Here is a 20,104-nt window from a genome sequence, read left to right on the forward strand (position 1 = left end):
GGTAGAAGCCCTTAAATGAGGAGTCCCTTCCTCGTACCTCACAATGATCTCTGCAATGGGCATCAAACTACTAATGCCCATTGGATACGACGAATGGAAGGACAGGATCATTGAGATGTACAAGGAACAACAAAGGCAGAAAGCGGAGGCAACGATGCTGCAGGAATACTCCAAGAAGCCGACCCTGCTAACCCCGAACAAGACAGGGAAAACTGCTGGGAAATCACCGGGACCCTCGATGACCCCCACCTACAGTAGCCAGAAAACTGGGACTGGGACCACATATACCAGAACAGAGAAACCAATGGACATAGATCACATGAAGAAGGAGGGCAAATGCTTTAACTGCAGACAAAAAAGGCATATGGCCAAGGATTGTCTGAAAAAGAAGCAGACCCAAGAAGACATACGTGCCCAAATCGCCGAACTACAGAAAGAGGAAGAAGAACTTGGGAAGAAGACAAAGGTCGAGGAGGTAAAAGATGGAGCCAATCAGTGAGTGACTCTACTGGATCGGCCAAAGGACTTCATGGTGTGCAAACCCCAGCCATTGATCGGACTTATGATACTTCTGTAGTTATGCCTATGCCATTAAATATGCATTCGAATATACCCACAGTTGATGCACAACCTAATGAGTCACAAAGAAAAGCTCAAATGCCTACAGGCTGAACAAGGGCAGAGAGCCCCTCGAAATGGCTCAAACCATTCGACACTGAATGGTCCTGGAGAGCCATTAAGGAAGCAGTGGACAAGAACACTGCTAAAGCCACACTATGGGGATGGGTGCACAAGACCAGGATGGAAGAAGCCACAGAGGAGGTAGTAAAAGCATTGGCAAACACTGAGCGAAGCAGGGCCCTCGAATGGTTGGACGAGCTAAGGGGGCCTCAGAAATTCATCAGACACACCAAAACCCCGGGATGGGACTTGATGACCAAAGCACAAATCAAGACCCTGACCAATAGGGTGAAACATTCAGTAACCGCCCTGATTGACAGCAGGTGTACAGGCAGCTCGATCAATTGAAGCTTCATACTCCAAAATAAACTTCCCACTTGATCCACAGCCACTCCGATACCCATATATAACGCCGATGGAACAAAAAACCAAGCCGGATCAATTACAGAGTTTGTCGAACTCCAATTGACCATTGGGGATCACTCCGAGCAGATTGATCTCGCTGTGACAGACCTCGGATCCAAAGAGCTATTCTTGGAACATGATTGGCTCATTCAGCATAATCCACTTATCAATTGGAAGACTGGGTGACTTATCTTCACTCGATGCCAATGTCGAAAAATTCTATTCGAATTGCCTGACGAAGATCTGGAGGATAGATGGGATGAAGAAATAGAGGACAGAGAAATCATCCTGGCCATTGACCTGCAAAAAGAAATTCATATTCGGGCAGTACACCACGCCAATAACCTGGTGGCCAAAGCCAATGAGGGGAAGGAGGCAAGGATGTTTGAAGAAATAGTACCAGAATGGGCACAGGACTATAAGGACCTCTTCAAAAAAGAAAGCTTCGATGAGCTCCCCTGTCCAAAACCTTGGGATCATGCCATTGAGCTAATCCCCAATGCCAGTGCCAACCTAGACTGTAAAACTTACCCCCTCAACATTCAAGAGCAACAGGAACTTGACAAGTTCCTCGATGAAAATTTGTCCAGCAGACGCATCCGACCCTCCAAATCCCTGATGGCATCACCATTCTTTTTCGTAAAGAAGAAGGACAGCAAACTCTGACCTGTCCAGGACTATTGCAAGTTAAACGAGATGACCATCAAAAACTGGTACCTGCTACCTTTGATCTCGGAGCTTATGGACAAACTCTGTGGAGCTAAATATTACATGAAGCTTGATGTTCATTGGGGGTATAACAACGTCAGGATCAAAGAAGGAGACGAGTGGAAGGCAGCTTTTTGGACTAACCGGGGACAGTTTGAGCCAATGGTCATGTTCTTTGGCTTAACTAATTCCCTGGCCACCTTTCAATGGATGATGAATGACATATTCAAAGACCTCATCGCCACTGGAAAGGTCATGATCTACCTAGATGACATCCTCATCATGTCCAGGATGAAGAGGGAGCACCATGACCTGGTTCAACAAGTACTCGCTCTCATGAGAAAACATAAACTATTTCTCAAAGCAGAAAAATGCGAGTTCGAGGTATTGGAAATGGAATACCTTGGAGTGATCATTAGTGAGGAGAGCATCAGGATGGACCCGATCAAGGTGGCAGGGGTAATGGAGTGGCCGACACCAGTAAAAAAGAAGGAACTGCAGTCCTTCCTCAAGTTCACAAATTTTTACTGAAGGTTTATTCAGGACTACAGCAAAATCATCCATCCCATGACTCAGCTCACCAGTAATGCTCCCTGGGGATGGGGAAAACCCCAGCAACTTGCCTTTGATGACCTAAAAAGGTGATTGGCCGAGGATGTAGTCTTAGCCATACCATCTCAAGAAGGAAAATTTTGCATTGAGGCAGATTCAAGTGATGGGGCCATAGGCGCCATACTATCACAAGAGCAAGATGGGAGATGGCACCCAGTTGCCTTTCTCTCCAAAGCATTGACCGTGACAGAAAGGAACTATGAAATCTACGATAAGGAACTACTGGCAATAATGATCGCCTTGGAAGAATGGTGACATTACCTGATCGGTGCCCCCGAGACCTTCAAGATCTGGACAGACCACCAGAATCTCAGATACTTCCGACAGCTGCAAAAACTAAATTGCCAGCAGGCCAGATGGGTCACCGAACTCGCTCAGTATCAATACACTCTCCACCACAAGGCCGGAGTGGCAAACAAAAAGGTCAACCTCCTATCCTGTCGAGCTGACCACAACCAAGGAGGGGATGACAACACGGGAATCATAATGCTCAGGCCCAAACACTTTCAAGCCCTAATCATGCCAACGGAGGAAGAGATCCAGGAGCGGATCAAGAGCGTAACCCGAGATCCCCATAAATGGGATCAAAGGATTGCCCCCTCACTAAATCATAAACGAGAAATGACAAAGGAGGAGGGAATGATCTGGTACAATGGTAGAATTTACATCCCATGTGACCAAAATCTACATGGGGAAATCATCACCATGTGCCACAACCATGCCACTGCGGGACATCCGGGAATTGCCAACACCAAGGAACTTGTACTACAAAACTACTGGTGGCCAAAACTCAGCAACAACGTCACCTCCTACATTCAAGCCTGCAAAACATGCCAGAGGGGAAAATCTTCCACACAATCGTGGGCAGCCCCTCTACACCCAAACGAAATACTGACATGTCCCTGGACTCATATTATGGTAGACATGATCACTGGGCTACCAGACTGCAACAGCTATGACGCCATCCTAGTCATAGTAGACCGATTCTCTAAAACAATTATCCTAATTGCATGCTCCATGGAACTAACCTCGGAAGGGTGGGCCAAAATTCTATGTGATGAAGTATATGCCAAGTATGAGATGCCTCAAGTAGTCATCTCAGATCAGGGACCTCAGTTCATCTCGAAGTTCCTCGATGACCTCTATAAACTCCTCCATATCAAATGAAACGTGTCAACAGCTTATCACCCTCAAACCGATGGCCAGACCAAACATGCAAATCAGGAGGTCGAAAAATATCTCCGACTTTTCATTAACTACCACCAAGATGACTGGATCGAATGGCTTGCACTGGCCACCTTTCAACATAACAATCGGGTTCATTCAGCCACTGGCCAAACCTCATTCTTCATCAATCATGGGCATCACCCACACGTAGCCTAGACATCTTCCTACAAAAAGACGACAACACCCGCTTCCACAGACTTTGCCATGATAATGACAAAAATCCACAATGAAACCAGAATCACCCTTGAAAAGGCTGCCTCTGCAATGAAAAAACAGTATGACAAATATCATCACCTAGTGCATACATATAATATTAACGATAAAGTATGGCTGGATACGACAAATCTCCACCTGCCCCGACCAAAATGTAAGCTTGCTGACAAACAGACTGGCCCCTTCCCCATCATCAGCAAAATAGGGGAAAGTGCTTACAAGCTATGTCTACCAGTAGGATGGAAGGTCCATGATGTCTTTAATGAGGCACTTCTCTCCCCATACATTGCTCCAGCCTTCCCTAACCAACAATGCCCCCCACCGCCACTGCCTGACCTGATCAATGACGAGAAACACTATGAAATTGATCAAGTCCTAAACTATAAACTATGAAAAGTAAAAGCCTGCGGGGGGGGAATGACAATGACGGTAGATTACCTCATCAGCTGGAAAGGATATGGCCTGGAATCCAACCAGTAGATCAATGAAAAATACATGGCAGCCAACAAGACCATACATGACTATGAATTATCCCTTAATTAATGCCATTGGGATGATGGTCTTAAGGAGGGGGTAATGTTATGATTTTTCCCTTTTCATCGCCTTTTCACCCCTATCTATGCTTAATCAGGAGGCACAAGACCATGGGAGAGCTTGGTCAGCACAACTAACTCATCCATCAGTCTACCCGACAATCAAGCCTAACGACGCACAAGCAACCCTTTTATGTGTAACAACGATGCTCAAGGACAACGGGCACCATGGACACAGGAATACACAATAAGTAGTGATATAATTAGGAACCCTTATACAGTATTTAAGAACAATGCTCTTGCTGGTAAACCCCAGCTTTGAGCTAAAGTTTATACACACCATTCCAACTTGAGTCAACAACTGACCTTGTATCACTACCAGCAGATATACATTTAGTGAACTCAGGTGATTCCTCAAAGTGCAAAGGAACACCTGTTTATCACATGTATCTGTTCACATGATGCTTGGGCCTAACACCCACCCCTGGGCTGGCCCTGGTGAGAGAACAGAGGCTGTGAGACTGGCTGCAAGGAGTTGGGGCATTGGATCTTTGAGCCATCTGAGAGGCATTGAGAGAGTCTCAGGTATGGTTGGCAATCCCATGGATATGAGAGGCAGAAGAGGGGGAGGGGGACTTCCAGAAGAAATCCTCCAGGAGGTCCTCATCCTTGTGGTTGGGGACAGCATTGGATATAAGGATTCCATGTCGTCTTGGAATGCTAAGGTCCCAGTTTCTGGGTTGAGAGGAGCACTGTTCTCTCTCTTCTTCTTGACCATTCTCCTGATGTGAGCCACTAGGCCTGGCTTCTGGGGGCTGGTAGGTCATTTGTCAGGATTCTGGGATGTTATGAAGTGGGAGGTCAGGAGTTACATTGTGTAGTATTCATTAGATTTGTCAAAACTCATGGTAATATCAGATGGCTCAGGTGGTAATAGAATGGTGTCTCTGGCACAGCTGGATGATCACCAATAGACTGATCAATGTTCCAATGATGGAGGCAAGGAGTTCAAAGAACTCATGGTCAAAATTCAGATTGTTGTTGTCAGAAGGAGGCATTCAGTTTCTCAGCACAATTGGGCTTGAGAAAGGGAAGAAGGAAGCTTTGAGCTAATTGTTAGGCCCAAGCATCACATGAACTGATACACATGATAAACAGATATCCCTTCACACTTTGAGGGATCAGCTGAGTTCACTGTTGTGTATCTATATTGTTGTGTCACAAGGTCAAAGGATAGACTCAAGGTAGAATGGTGATTATAAACTTTAGCTCGAAGCTGGGTTGTACCAGTGAGAGTGAGCTCCTTTAAATACTGTACATGAGTTGCTAATTTTACTACATACTTATTGTATATTCCTCTGTCCTTTATGCTCTTTGTGCTGGAGCATCATTATGGTATATAAAAGGTCAATTGTGCATTGTCAGGCAACATCAAGTGACAATGGTGAGTTGGCTAGTTGTGCTGACTAAGCCCTGTCCCATGGTCTCAAGCACTTATCTTTGACACCCTGACTAAGCATAAATAGGGGTTGATAAGGTAAAGAAAGGAGGAAAAATCATAACAGGCAGAGGCTGTCAGAGCATGTAGGGTCAGAGAATTGTGCTTATTTGATATTGATCTGGAGTTTGTTGATATCTATGATGGCACTAGCCTGTAGAGTAGGGTCTTCAAGGTAGGTTGTGCAGAGTGATGCAGAAAGTCATTCTTGAGTGAATATGGGTTAGAAATTGTGAGGGTTGACTTGGGCATATTGGCTATCCCTCTCTTTAGAGTAGATGTCCCATCATCTAGTGAGTGCATCCAGTTTCCCTCCCAGTTTCCCAGGGCAGAACCAGATTACTAGATTGAACTGAGATAGGTATTCAGACCAGCAGACCTGTTAGCAGGTTAGAATCTTGGTGGTGACAAAGTATTCAAGGTTCTTGTGCTCTGTTATGACATCAATAGAGTCCATGGAGGCTTCAAGGTAGTGCCACCAATGTTTGAAGGCCTCAAAAATGGCTAGAAGCTCTTTATCATAGATGTTATAGTTGAGTTTGGCATTGTGGAGGCTCTGAGAGCAGAAAGTGATAGAGTGAATTTCATCATCTTCAAGATAGATAGAGAGGATAGCTGCAATTGTATAATTGGAGATGTTGGTTTCCACCACTATCTTTTGATTGGAGACCCAGTGGATAAGGATAGAGGCATGTGTAAAGGCCTGTTTCAACTCATTAAAGGTGGCCAAGCATTTGTCATCAAATTTCCATGGAGTTCTCTTATAGATAAGTCATGTAAGAGAAAGAATGATATTGCTATATTCATGTATGAAGCAACAGTAGAAGTTGGTGAAGCCAAAAAAAGATTAGATGTCTTTGACCTTTCATGGCATTGGCCAGTCAACAATGGCCTGGACTTTTTCTTCAGACATGTGAAGTCCTTCAGGTGATAGGATGTAGCCTAAGTATTCTATGGAATCCCAGTTGAATTTCATTTGAAACCTTTGCAGTAGAGTCCATTAGCTCTAAGCCTGCATAGGACCTCTTGAACATGTTTCTGGTAATCTCCCAGATTGTCAGAATATATAAGGATGTCATCAAAGTAGACTACTACTGATATGTCAAGCATGTCAGAAAATATATTGTTCACAAATCATTGGAATGCCACCAGAGCATTTGTGAGGCCAAAAGGCATGATATGCTATTTGAAGGAACCATAATAGGTTTGGAAGGCTGTTTTCCATTCATCCTCTTTGGCTATGTGAATGAGATGGTAGACATGTTGTAGGTTGAGCTTAGTGTAGATACATGTGAAGCAGTGACATGCCCTCTCCTTGTTCAGGCATGTAAAATTGTGAAAATTGCAAATATATGGACTGCATTCCAGTCCAGTAAGCATGTAACAGAAAATAGGACTAGAGTGCACAGAAACCTAGCTATCATAATGCTAAACTGAAGTAACAATGAGCAGAGTGCATGGCCTAGTAACAGACTAATACCAGAGGGGTTAGGCTGCATGTGAGGTCCCAGCACTTGGCCCTAAATGTGCCAATACTATTATGAGAGAACATGCTAAAAATAAAAAGACTATGATTGAAATATGATCAGCAATTCTGATCACATTGATCAAAGATGCACAGCCATTGATGCACTGATGAGACATGCCTTAGAACAGAGAACTGAGACCCAAAGAAAGGTATCTGAATAACTGAGTGTGGAACAGAGAAATGATATAATAGCAACAAAGGAATAGATAGAGAAATACTACCCTCAGAGATGAATAGCACATGTACTGCTCAGAGACTTGCATACTTACAGTGCCTTAGTGCACTTAACACAGTGAGGGACTCCATATCATACTGAGACATGGCACCTTTGGTGATCAGATAGAATGACTGGCTGGACACAGAGAAGCAGAACATAGCCATTGTGGCTGACTCCTGGCATGAGAGATAACCCCAGGGGTCTGGAACAGTTTATCACTGTCAGAGATGTCACTGGGGAAATAAGAAAGTGAGCAGACCTGACAAGGCCAGCTAGCCAATGTCAGCTAGTGAAGGAACAGCAGGCACAGTCCTTGCTCAGAAGAGAATAAGCATGGTGACTGCAATATGCACACAAATAATACTCACAGGATCCAGTATGGATTCCCATGCTTTGAAGATACCATAGTAGAGTATTTAAATATGGCATTGTATGAGTAGAAGAGAAGTTTCTGACCTCCACAGTTGCAGTGTATTGGGCACAGAAAGCCTTGCACTCTAGCTCTGGGTTTGTGTTAGTAACTTTGGGTGAGAGAATAAACTTATTATTGAATATCCTTGAGAGAGCTGTGAGAACTAAGCGAGGCATCAAAGCTTGCAAAGGACTTGAGCCCAGTTTGATAAGAGGTTTTGGATTGCACTCTAATCTGAGAATAAGAGAGTGGTGTCTGAAGGGCATCATCATGAGCTTTTGAGGTATTTGTGATGCATGGTGCTACAGGTGGCAGAGATTCAAACCCTTTGGCTTGATTAGTGTGCGCTTTTGGGTTATTTCTGCAGATTGGCAGAGGTTCAAACCCTTTGGTCTGTCAGACAGTGTTTTATTGTGTTTTGTATCTCTGGATTGCATAGGTTTGAATCCTGTGGGTCTACAATCAGTTTGGAAACTTGTGAACAGAGATCTGTGCTTTTTATCACTTGTGGATGTGTTTGTGATTGGTTTTTGCTTAGAGCATAAAGCTTTGAGTTGTGTATTGTGCATGTTAAGGACTTTGAGTTGATCTAAGCTGTGCTTGGGACTTTTTGGAGAGTTTTGTGAGAGTGTTTTGACATATTGTATTGAGCTGCAGTACCCTTTGCCTTGAGGCCCAGCAACACCAGTTGCCACCTCTTGTTTTGATAAGACAAAAAGCTTTGAGACCTAGAGAGACCTCAGACTGTTGTAAGTGTGCTATTACTGTTCACACACTGTGATCTCATTGAAGAAGACAATTATAATTGTTGATTACTATCTTTATCACATTATAATCTCCCCATGAACTAAGAGTTTTGTGTGTGTGTTGGTGTGAGTGTGGTCAGTAGATAGCACTCTGCTGTATCTGTTTTCACCTTGCACACACTCAGATCCTCTTCACCATAGCCTCTGCACCCATATCAAGGATGACATGGCACACCATAGGAAGCCAAACAACCTTTATGATATACACTTCCTTGCCTAAGAACTTGATGCTTGCTACTGGACCTGGTGAAAAGAATCTGAGTGTGTGCAAGGTGAAAACAGATACAGCAGAGTGCTATCTACTGACCACACTCACACCAACACACACACAAAACTCTTAGTTCATGGGGAGATTATAATGTGATAAAGATAGTAATCAACAATTATAATTGTCTTCTTCAATGAGATCACAGTGTGTGAACAGTAATAGCACACTTACAACAGTCTGAGGTCTCTCTAGGTCTCAAAGCTTTTTGTCTTATCAAAACAAGAGGTGGCAACTGGTGTTGCTGGGCCTCAAGGCAAAGGGTACTGCAGCTCAATACAATATGTCAAAACACTCTCACAAAACTCTCCAAAAAGTCCCAAGCACAGCTTAGATCAACTCAAAGTCCTTAACATGCACAATACACAACTCAAAGCTTTATGCTCTAAGCAAAAACCAATCACAAACACATCCACAAGTGATAAAAAGCACAGATCTCTGTTCACAAGTTTCCAAACTGATTGTAGACCCACAGGATTCAAACCTATGCAATCCAGAGATACAAAACACAATAAAACACTGTCTGACAGACCAAAGGGTTTGAACCTCTGCCAATCTGCAGAAATAACCCAAAAGCGCACACTAATCAAGCCAAAGGGTTTGAATCTCTGCCACCTGTAGCACCATGCATCACAAATACCTCAAAAGCTCATGATGATGCCCTTCAGACACCACTCTCTTATTCTCAGATTAGAGTGCAATCCAAAACCTCTTATCAAACTGGGCTCAAGTCCTTTGCAAGCTTTGATGCCTCGCTTAGTTCTCACAGCTCTCTCAAGGATATTCAATAATAAGTTTATTCTCTCACCCAAAGTTACTAACACAAACCCAGAGCTAGAGTGCAAGGCTTTCTGTGCCCAATACACTGCAACTGTGGAGGTCAGAAACTTCTCTTCTACTCATACAATGCCATATTTAAATACTCTACTATGGTATCTTCAAAGCATGGGAATCCATACTGGATCCTGTGAGTATTATTTGTGTGCATATTGCAGTCACCATGCTTATTCTCTTCTGAGCAAGGACTGTGCCTGCTGTTCCTTCACTAGCTGACATTGGCTAGCTGGCCTTGTCAGGTCTGCTCACTTTCTTATTTCCCCAGTGACATCTCTGACAGTGATAAACTGTTCCAGACCCCTGGGGTTATCTCTCATGCCAGGAGTCAGCCACAATGGCTATGTTCTGCTTCTCTGTGTCCAGCCAGTCATTCTATCTGATCACCAAAGGTGCCATGTCTCAGTATGATATGGAGTCCCTCACTGTGTTAAGTGCACTAAGGCACTGTAAGTATGCAAGTCTCTGAGCAGTACATGTGCTATTCATCTCTGAGGGTAGTATTTCTCTATCTATTCCTTTGTTGCTATTATATCATTTCTCTGTTCCACACTCAGTTATTCAGATACCTTTCTTTGGGTCTCAGTTCTCTGTTCTAAGGCATGTCTCATCAGTGCATCAATGGCTGTGCATCTTTGATCAATGTGATCAGAATTGCTGATCATATTTCAATCATAGTCTTTTTATTTTTAGCATGTTCTCTCATAATAGTATTGGCACATTTAGGGCCAAGTGCTGGGACCTCACATGCAGCCTAACCCCTCTGGTATTAGTCTGTTACTAGGCCATGCACTCTGCTCATTGTTACTTCAGTTTAGCATTATGATAGCTAGGTTTCTGTGCACTCTAGTCCTATTTTCTGTTACATGCTTACTGGACTGGAATGCAGTCCATATATTTGCAATTTTCACAATTTTACATGCCTGAACAAGGAGAGGGCATGTCAATGGTAAGAGGCATAGCAGAGAGAGTTATCTCTGTACTCAATTTGTCAGGTGTACTGGTTGAATTGGACCATATACTTCATGCTCTGATCTCCATCATGCATCTGAAGGTGTTCTAATGCATCTTTGGCATCTCCAATGGCATCAAAGAGGCTGAAGTTGCTATGAAGCTCATCTAAGAAAGCCACATAGGAGAATTGCCAGGCTGGTGGATTCTATGGATTGGAGTTAAGAATGTCTGGTTTGAACCAGTTAAGCACAGTGCCAGTCAGGAAGGAAATTGCATAGTTGACTTTGTTAGCATCTGTTGCAAATGCAGTAGGTCTGTTGTTGAAGTTCAACTGAAGGGAGATGATGAAGGCCTTCAGTTTGTGAGAGTCAGAGTCATTAAATAGTTCTGGTTCCTTGACTTTAGTATGAATAGTGGCTGGTTTAGGGTTATTGAGGAAAGCAGAGACTCCTTGTAACAGGTTTATGAATTCTAGAAACATGTCCTGCTGGTTTTGATTATTGCTTCCTGCAGGGCTGTCAGAGCTGCTTGAGCCATTGGGACCACCTAGTCTGCCTGGTCCTCCTGGTCCATCTGACCCTCCTGGCCCTTCTGGAAAAGGGTTTGGTGGATTACCACCTGGTTTTCATCAGATAGAAGTATGGGTGAGGGTGTCTTTATCTCTGCCTTCTGAGTCTAAGCTGTCTGAATTCCCATGCATGTTGCCCAGGGATAAGAGGTCTATTGGAGGGTCAATTCAAGTGCCATATATCAGGCTGGCCTGTTGGGCTCCATTGGTTGGGATGCTGGTGGCATCAAAAGGGTTAGGGGAATCATCATAATTAGATTAGTGAGCAGTGAAGCTAGAGTGATTGTAGGTTTCCCTATAGGAAGATTATCCTCCACTGGAGGCCAATCTGAAAAGGCCTGATTGTTTCTTTGAGGTGGAGGCCAGGATGTCTTCCATAAAAAAACATGTTGTGATGGGTAGGCTGAGTTTGTTTGGGATCAGTTTCTGTGGATTGGGTAAATATGGTGGACATGATAAAAATTTTTGACTCAAGAGTTTGAGTTCAAATATAGGAACATGCTAATCAAGTGGCTTTGAGTGTGCATTCAGAGACTGGTTGAGTGTGTGGGTGTCAATAAAGCTATTGGCAATGTCACCCTTGAGTCAGAGTCCAAGGATTTGAACAGACAGAACAGAGTTCCATCAGAGAAGTGAAGAGGGGTATCCTTCAGAGCAGAATCTAATGGACAAGGTAGGGGGAGTTGAAGTGAGTACAAAGTGTAGATGGCTGTCCAAGTTGATATTTGAACTGAGTAGTTACAATGATAATACATGGCTTTATATACTAATAGTAGCTAATTCCAAGTCAGATTCTATTGGGTTCTGATGTCAATATTCACTACCAAGTTCAGAGTCTAGATATTATAATGTGAAATACAGATGTGAAATGATAATGGTGAAAATGAAATTAATAGGTAATGGGAAGCAGCCAGAGTCCAGTGGGTTTTGGTGATTGAATTTGTGATTGGTTGAGATGATGCAGAGGCCAGTGGCATGCATGTAACAGATATAGGGGTTCTAGCAGAAGGAATTGTGAGAGTCTGAGATGGGGATGGTCCTTTTTCTACAGCACAGAGGGTCACAGCATGTGTTTGGAGGTGAGAAATGAGGTCACTGAATATAGCCATCTGATACAGGCTTGCAAGAATAGGCATCAATGATCTGTAGGAGAAATAGAGTGAATGATTATCCCTTTGAACTCCTGGTCACTCAGAGCTGTCACACAGAGATTATTAACAGCACATCATTTTATATACAGGTCAGCAATGTGAGCATTTATATTGCTATTCCCATCAAACTTTGTGGATCTTAGGGATACTTCAGCCTCTGACAGTACTATGTCAGTCTTTTTTGCATGCTCAGCACAAATGGATTCCCAGCATTCTTTTGCTGTTCCATCTGTTTTGACCTCTAGTCTAATAGAGTCAAGAATGTTGAGCACAATGTGGAAGTGGAATAGTTGGTCATGAAAAACCCATTCATCATAAGATGGGAAGAAAGAGTAGATGAGAGTGGGGTCTGATGGTAATAGTACAGTTGTAAGTGTGGTTATGGTAGCCCTGGGGATGGTGGGGTGAGTAGTGGTTCCTTTAATGTATCCTCATAGCTTTTTTCCTTTTACCAACTCAGTTATTTGTAGCTTACAGAAGGCATAGTTCTTCCCATTGAAATAGCTACTCATGTCTAGAAAGATTGTGACTCCTGTCTGGCATTGACAACATTGTTTAGAGGTGTGGTAATGTAGTTGGAGTGGTTGGTTGATTTGTACTCTTTGCTGCACATTCTTATTGACTGAGGCTTTAGGCAACAGGACCCATAACCTATTGATAGAAGAATATAAGTAGAGTTTGATGAATAAGAGTGAGTAATATAGTAAGAGGCATAGTAATAATATACATACCTCAGCCAGGTGGAGCATAGGTGAAATGACTGAGGTATATGAGTATCTATGGCCAGGCTATATAGGTGGTCAAGTAATGACAGAAGTTGTATATGTATATGGTAAGTAGACATGAGTGATGATCAAAAAGAGAGGGTAATGGTATACACATCAATATCCTTCAATGTTTCTCTGTTTAGTCTACTCTTAGTGTCATCAAGGCTTCCTTGAAGAATGAGAGTCCAATGTTCATATTCAAGAGATGGTTGCCAGCTTGGACTCATCTCCAACCAATGATGATTATCATATTCTTAACATTGGAACAATGGAAGAATGGGATTGATGTCTCAAGAAGACAGGGGTATACCTTCCTGTGAGGTTCAATAGATGTGAAGTGTGCTACTAATATTAGCAATGTATACCAGAGTGGACATGAATCTTGTGAATTTCAATCAATCAAATGTCAAACTCTCAGATGTCTGGAGCACACTTAATCACATGAAAATTTTGTCTCATAAGTCACAGTTACAGTATTTATAAAGAGAGGGACCTCAAAGCCCCTGCCCTGAACTTTGTCCATGACTACCATGACTACCTTACAACCTACAACATGCAGTTTCAATACCTAGATTACTGCCAGAACTCACAGATCTAATAGTTGACATTCTTTCCGATGATGTTCCCTCTCTCACAGCTTGTGCATTGTCCTCTCACCAACTTCTCCACTGCAGCCACTATCACCTATTCCACACCATACAATTCGACTTCCTTCCAAATCAGTCATTCAATCACTGTGAAATTTTCTCAAAGAAGTGCCAAAATGTGGTGCCACTTGTAAGGACCCTTACCTTGAGCAAAAATTCCAACTGGTACAATGTCCCCTCTCATCCATGGATTGCCTCTGAACTGCAGCTGCCTATTGTCTTTGCAATGATGAAGAATTTGACATTCTTGCATCTTGTTCAGGTGGAACTAGTCAGCATTAATATCATCTGGCCTCAAGTCAAGGAATTGGAAATGAATCACTGTTCTGTGATGAACCTTGGCACCTTCCTTGGTGGGTTCCACAAATTAAACAAGCTAGCACTATGTGACATAGACATTGTTGAAGAGACATCCTCATTATCTGAAGTTTCTCTCAACATTGAAGAATTAGTGATTACCCAAGTCAACATCCAATTGGACATGAATACCATCAAGTGCCTCCTCCCACTCCTTCTCATGCCACCCCATATTCAATGACTTACCTACCCAATTTACTATCCAGAGCAGAACATCCCACAATACAATGTGATTCCTTATATGCACCTGGATGAGTTATTTCTAGTAGGTGCCTTCATGCCAAAGATACCCATTCTGGATATCCAAAACATTACTAGGCTTTGTTTGCTTATGACCATCCCCTGGCACTGGTATCAGGCAGATGCATGCAAAGACTATGATGAGCTAACAGATTGGCTTATATACATGCTACCCAAAGCTCAAGGGGGGGTGCTTAAAGGAGGTTGCATTGGAGTAAGACCTGATTGGCATATCTGGGAGTCCAGACAAGTGGAAAGAGCTCGATGCAGTTCTATCAAAGATGGAATTCAGCAAGGTTGAGCTCATGTTCAGGGCAACCCCAGAAGACTGGGATAGAGAAGGAGAAGGAGAAGAGAAAGCCAAGTGGCCATTGTGGGAAGGCAAGCTGGAGGGATTGATGTTCAAATGTGCTGCATTCTTTGAACAAGTTGAAAGGCATGGGTTGTTGACAGTCTCCAGACGATACCTAAGTTAAGTTCGTATGTTTGCTACTATCTAGACATCGCTATTGCGTTTTGGACATCGAATCAGTATACAGGTTACAAATAATACAACTTGCATCTTTTATGTCCCAAGATTTCGTCATGGAGAAATAATTCTAAGATTTACTTGGCCGTTGCAGAACTCAATGGCCGATGATGATTCAGCACCGGAAATAGCAACCACTGCGACCAGTGCCGTCTGTACATTGCTTTCCCTTTTTACCTTCGTTTAGGACCCTCATTTTCTTCTATTCGTCCTCATTTTCCGTGCTCGTTCTCGGTGTACCAGCGAGAGTACATACGCAGGTAATGCTGACTCAAAATTTGCGTCAAACCTTGGCAAATCGCCTCACGGAGGCCACCATATGTCTTTCTTCCGGCGTTCTAATCAGCGAGAATCCGAATATACGACGAAGATAACGACGAGACTATTGATCCAGAACTATGCCTTCGAACCTTCTGGCGAGCCGAGGAATGTCTATGTAAATTATCCTTTGGGAGTCCTGGAAGTCAGTGTTCACGGGGAACCTATTGCTCGCTATGAGAGAAACAAGGTCCGGACTACCAATTTATGCGAGCAATTTAGGCGGTGTGTTATTGTACTTTCTATGCCTCTTTGTCGTGTTTGCCTATTTATTCTGGGTAGCAAACCTATTTTCCCTTACCCTCGTCGTGATTCAACGTCAGCGCTCGTGTTCGCATTTTTATGCTCCACACCACTAACGATGCCCCGCAGGTTCCTTCTTGTTTGACGCAGCGTCGGGCGCCATCTTGGTCCTACCCCTTGCATTTATTCTCACCGTCACTGACATCAAAGATGCTGTGGAAGACTATCGCCGTGAGACTCTCGACGAAGAGGTGAAGACGTCGGCGACAACAAAATCAGGCTCGTGGCGTAATGTCAACCAACCGACAGACCCCCGGCCCTGGTTCGAAAAGATGCTGGGTATCAACCCACCGGGGAAAGTTACTAAAGGCGTACGCAAACTTCGTGACCGAGAGGCTAATGAGGCTGGCCATGGCGTTCGTGTTATGCTTAGCAAAACCAGCGATACCTCCACCACGAGTTTTGATCTTGATCATGCACGCTCAAGTTCTGGTTGGCAGTTGGATGATATCCAGAGGGCCGTTTCCCATAGTTACCCTCCGGACGCATCATCGCTTTCTGATACATCAACGCAGCGTAATTCTACCACGGAATTCCGGCAATTGAAGCAGAATGATGACTCCCAATCTACGCTAGGCGTAATTGATTCGAAGCGGCGAAATGGAGGTTCTGCCCGATGGGAAAGGACGTTATGGAAGAAGCTGGAAGTTGGAGACATTGTTCTCCTACGGGAGAACGACCAGGTTCCTGCTGACATTGTCGTTCTCTCGACATCGGATCCTGATGGCATGTGTTATTTGGAGACAAAGAACTTGGACGGTTAAACTAGTCTAAAACCTCGAAAATCCATCAAAGCCACTTCGTCCATCGCCTCTGAAGACAATATCGAGCGGTCGTCATTTTATCTTGACTCAGAACCACCACACCAGAACGTCTATCTTTACCATGGTGTTCTTCGACACAAGGATACTGTCACGGGCGAAAAGAGGCAAGAGTCGGTCATGATCAATGAAATGCTCCTTCGTGGATGTGCAATCCGTAATGCGACTTGGATCATTGGGCTGGTCGTTTTTACAGGTGCAGATACCAAGATCATGTTGAAAGGAGGCGCTACGCCGTCGAAACGTTCTAACCTAGAGATGGAGACCAATTTTAACGGCATCGTCAACTTCACACCTTTCTTGCAGAATATTACCCCAGTACTAAAATAAGAGAACAACATTGTAAGTACTCAGTCGGCACAGTATGGGTGAAACCACCGAGGATGCGGAAGTAACCACGTGGTATATATACGTCGGTGTGAAGTATAGGAGCTCGGGTAAACGAAAGAGTCCATAGGCGGCGGTGTACAATATGGGTAATATAGGCGGGAAAAGTCGGGTAGCACGTGTCTCGTTCAACAAATACCCTTACTCATCGACCTCCTTCCCATCGAACTTCTGCGATATTCTCTAATATTCTGAGGCAATATGGAGACACGTAACTCCAATTCGTCTTCGACTCGCCCAATTTCTGGTCGTCTACCTTCATTGGTGCGACACTGAAAATCATTGGCGCCTGTGACTCATGCGGGTCGTAGAGCGCCGGACATTTTCATGCATGTCCTCAGCGAAGAATCCTGTACGAATGAGTGCGTCCAAATGCCCATCGAAGCATGTGTGGAAAACGCCTCTCATTGGCGGTCGCTCGATGTGACCATCCCCTTCTCTGGATTCCTCTCCATGACTCGACAGGACAGATTGGACCTCCCCTTGCTCGAATATCTTACCATCAGCTCATGCTGGAGCGACATGTCAGACTTGAACAAAGCGTCACGGTTCATCTGATTTCGGTCGAAGGTCTTGATAAGGCATTCTTGTTCAGGCGCCAACGGGCTGTTTCGTGACTTGAATAATACCAGTACCGAATCGATTGAATATGTGGTCCAAACGCAAGTCTCAGTTCCCAGTCTGAGAGCACATAGCTGGTAGGACACTGATGATTTGCAAAATAAAAATAAAAGAAGCGAACTGCGGTAGTGCGCCGGTGCATGGGCGGCAACTGGATTCGAACCAGTTTCACTGGGATTATTCTGTTCAGCCGAACGCGCCCGCCATCTTGTCGACATTGAGCGAATGTTCCAATCCGAGAAGCAGCCTCGAGTTCGATATCGTACTTGATAAAGTATAACGTAAACTAAGGAAGATGCAAGTGACGTCGTGTATAACTGAAAGTATTCTTGCGCAAGCTGTAACTAAACAGTACTCCTAGGCCCATTCCTGAGCCTTGGACACGAACTGGAATTGAACGAGTTGCGCCCGACCTAATTTGATAAGAAAGCCCTACAAGGTCCCATTCTCGGTAGATTGGCCGTCTTTGTGTCTGGAGATTCATACGGATCGATTGTAGAGAGGAACAGTGTACTTTTCTTGATGACATCAGTGGCCAGCCAGGGACCTTTTACTCATGTATAAAGGAGTGGGATGGGGGGATCACGAGGTAGATGACTAATCCCCATGATTAGGCCAAACCCAAAGTTCAATTAAGACCTCAATTCTATTTGATACAAGGTGACTTAGCAACAGAAGCTACTCAAGTCAAGGTTAGACACAAGGCCTTTGATCCAGGGACTAATTACAATGAGCTAGTTCCCCATGAACACTGACTTCCAGGACTCCCAAAGGATAATTTACATAGACATTCCTCGGCTCGCCAGAAGGTTCGAAGGCATAGTTCTGGATCAATAGTCTCGTCGTTATCTTCGTCGTATATTCGGATTCTCGCTGATTAGAACGCCGGAAGAAAGACATATGGTGGCCTCCGTGAGGCGATTTGCCAAGGTTTGACGCAAATTTTGAGTCAGCATTACCTGCGTATGTACTCTCGCTGGTACACCGAGAACGAGCACGGAAAATGAGGACGAATAGAAGAAAATGAGGGTCCTAAACGAAGGTAAAAAGGGAAAGCAATGTACAGACGGCACTGGTCGCAGTGGTTGCTATTTCCGGTGCTGAATCATCATCGGCCATTGAGTTCTGCAACGGCCAAGTAAATCTTAGAATTATTTCTCCATGACGAAATCTTGGGACATAAAAGATGCAAGTTGTATTATTTGTAACCTGTATACTGATTCGATGTCCAAAACGCAATAGCGATGTCTAGATAGTAGCAAACATACGAACTTAACTTAGGTATCGTCTGGAGACTGTCAACAACCCATGCCTTTCAACTTGTTCAAAGAATGCAGCACATTTGAACATCAATCCCTCCAGCTTGCCTTCCCACAATGGCCACTTGGCTTTCTCTTCTCCTTCTCCTTCTCTATCCCAGTCTTCTGGGGTTGCCCTGAACATGAGCTCAACCTTGCTGAATTCCATCTTTGATAGAACTGCATCGAGCTCTTTCCACTTGTCTGGACTCCCAGATATGCCAATCAGGTCTTACTCCAATGCAACCTCCTTTAAGCACCCCCCCTTGAGCTTTGGGTAGCATGTATATAAGCCAATCTGTTAGCTCATCATAGTCTTTGCATGCATCTGCCTGATACCAGTGCCAGGGGATGGTCATAAGCAAACAAAGCCTAGTAATGTTTTGGATATCCAGAATGGGTATCTTTGGCATGAAGGCACCTACTAGAAATAACTCATCCAGGTGCATATAAGGAATCACATTGTATTGTGGGATGTTCTGCTCTGGATAGTAAATTGGGTAGGTAAGTCATTGAATATGGGGTGGCATGAGAAGGAGTGGGAGGAGGCACTTGATGGTATTCATGTCCAATTGGATGTTGACTTGGGTAATCACTAATTCTTCAATGTTGAGAGAAACTTCAGATAATGAGGATGTCTCTTCAACAATGTCTATGTCACATAGTGCTAGCTTGTTTAATTTGTGGAACCCACCAAGGAAGGTGCCAAGGTTCATCACAGAACAGTGATTCATTTCCAATTCCTTGACTTGAGGCCAGATGATATTAATGCTGACTAGTTCCACCTGAACAAGATGCAAGAATGTCAAATTCTTCATCATTGCAAAGACAATAGGCAGCTGCAGTTCAGAGGCAATCCATGGATGAGAGGGGACATTGTACCAGTTGGAATTTTTGCTCAAGGTAAGGGTCCTTACAAGTGGCACCACATTTTGGCACTTCTTTGAGAAAATTTCACAGTGATTGAATGACTGATTTGGAAGGAAGTCGAATTGTATGGTGTGGAATAGGTGATAGTGGCTGCAGTGGAGAAGTTGGTGAGAGGACAATGCACAAGCTGTGAGAGAGGGAACATCATCGGAAAGAATGTCAACTATTAGATCTGTGAGTTCTGGCAGTAATCTAGGTATTGAAACTGCATGTTGTAGGTTGTAAGGTAGTCATGGTAGTCATGGACAAAGTTCAGGGCAGGGGCTTTGAGGTC

General features: G+C 43.9%; 3 protein-coding genes across 3 annotated transcripts; 1 reads left to right on the plus strand and 2 right to left on the minus strand.

Annotated features, from left to right (window-relative positions):
* Positions 1 to 4,960: 4,960 nt before the first annotated feature.
* Positions 4,961 to 5,286, minus strand: BT62DRAFT_1013248 (uncharacterized protein; the record flags this gene model as incomplete). The annotated part of the gene is made up of 2 exons (XM_043178027.1): positions 4,961 to 5,180; positions 5,252 to 5,286. 2 exons carry the CDS (start codon positions 5,284 to 5,286, stop codon positions 4,961 to 4,963), a joined length of 255 nt encoding a protein of 84 aa, XP_043033415.1.
* Positions 5,287 to 15,558: 10,272 nt separating this feature from the next.
* BT62DRAFT_867926 (uncharacterized protein) lies at positions 15,559 to 16,381 on the plus strand (the record flags this gene model as incomplete). The annotated part of the gene is made up of 3 exons (XM_043182511.1): positions 15,559 to 15,697; positions 15,753 to 15,788; positions 15,843 to 16,381. Coding segments are annotated over 3 exons (714 nt in total), but the record flags the coding sequence as incomplete, so codon positions are not given.
* Positions 16,382 to 17,260: 879 nt separating this feature from the next.
* Positions 17,261 to 18,721, minus strand: BT62DRAFT_1013250 (uncharacterized protein; the record flags this gene model as incomplete). Its single annotated transcript, XM_043178028.1, has 5 exons — positions 17,261 to 17,463; positions 17,529 to 17,676; positions 17,724 to 17,888; positions 18,359 to 18,634; positions 18,671 to 18,721. 5 exons carry the CDS (start codon positions 18,719 to 18,721, stop codon positions 17,261 to 17,263), a joined length of 843 nt encoding a protein of 280 aa, XP_043033417.1.
* Positions 18,722 to 20,104: the final 1,383 nt, after the last annotated feature.

The sequence above is a fragment of the Guyanagaster necrorhizus genome, assembly GCF_019112545.1.
Source record: "Guyanagaster necrorhizus MCA 3950 unplaced genomic scaffold BT62scaffold_58, whole genome shotgun sequence".
Taxonomy (NCBI): domain Eukaryota; kingdom Fungi; phylum Basidiomycota; class Agaricomycetes; order Agaricales; family Physalacriaceae; genus Guyanagaster; species Guyanagaster necrorhizus.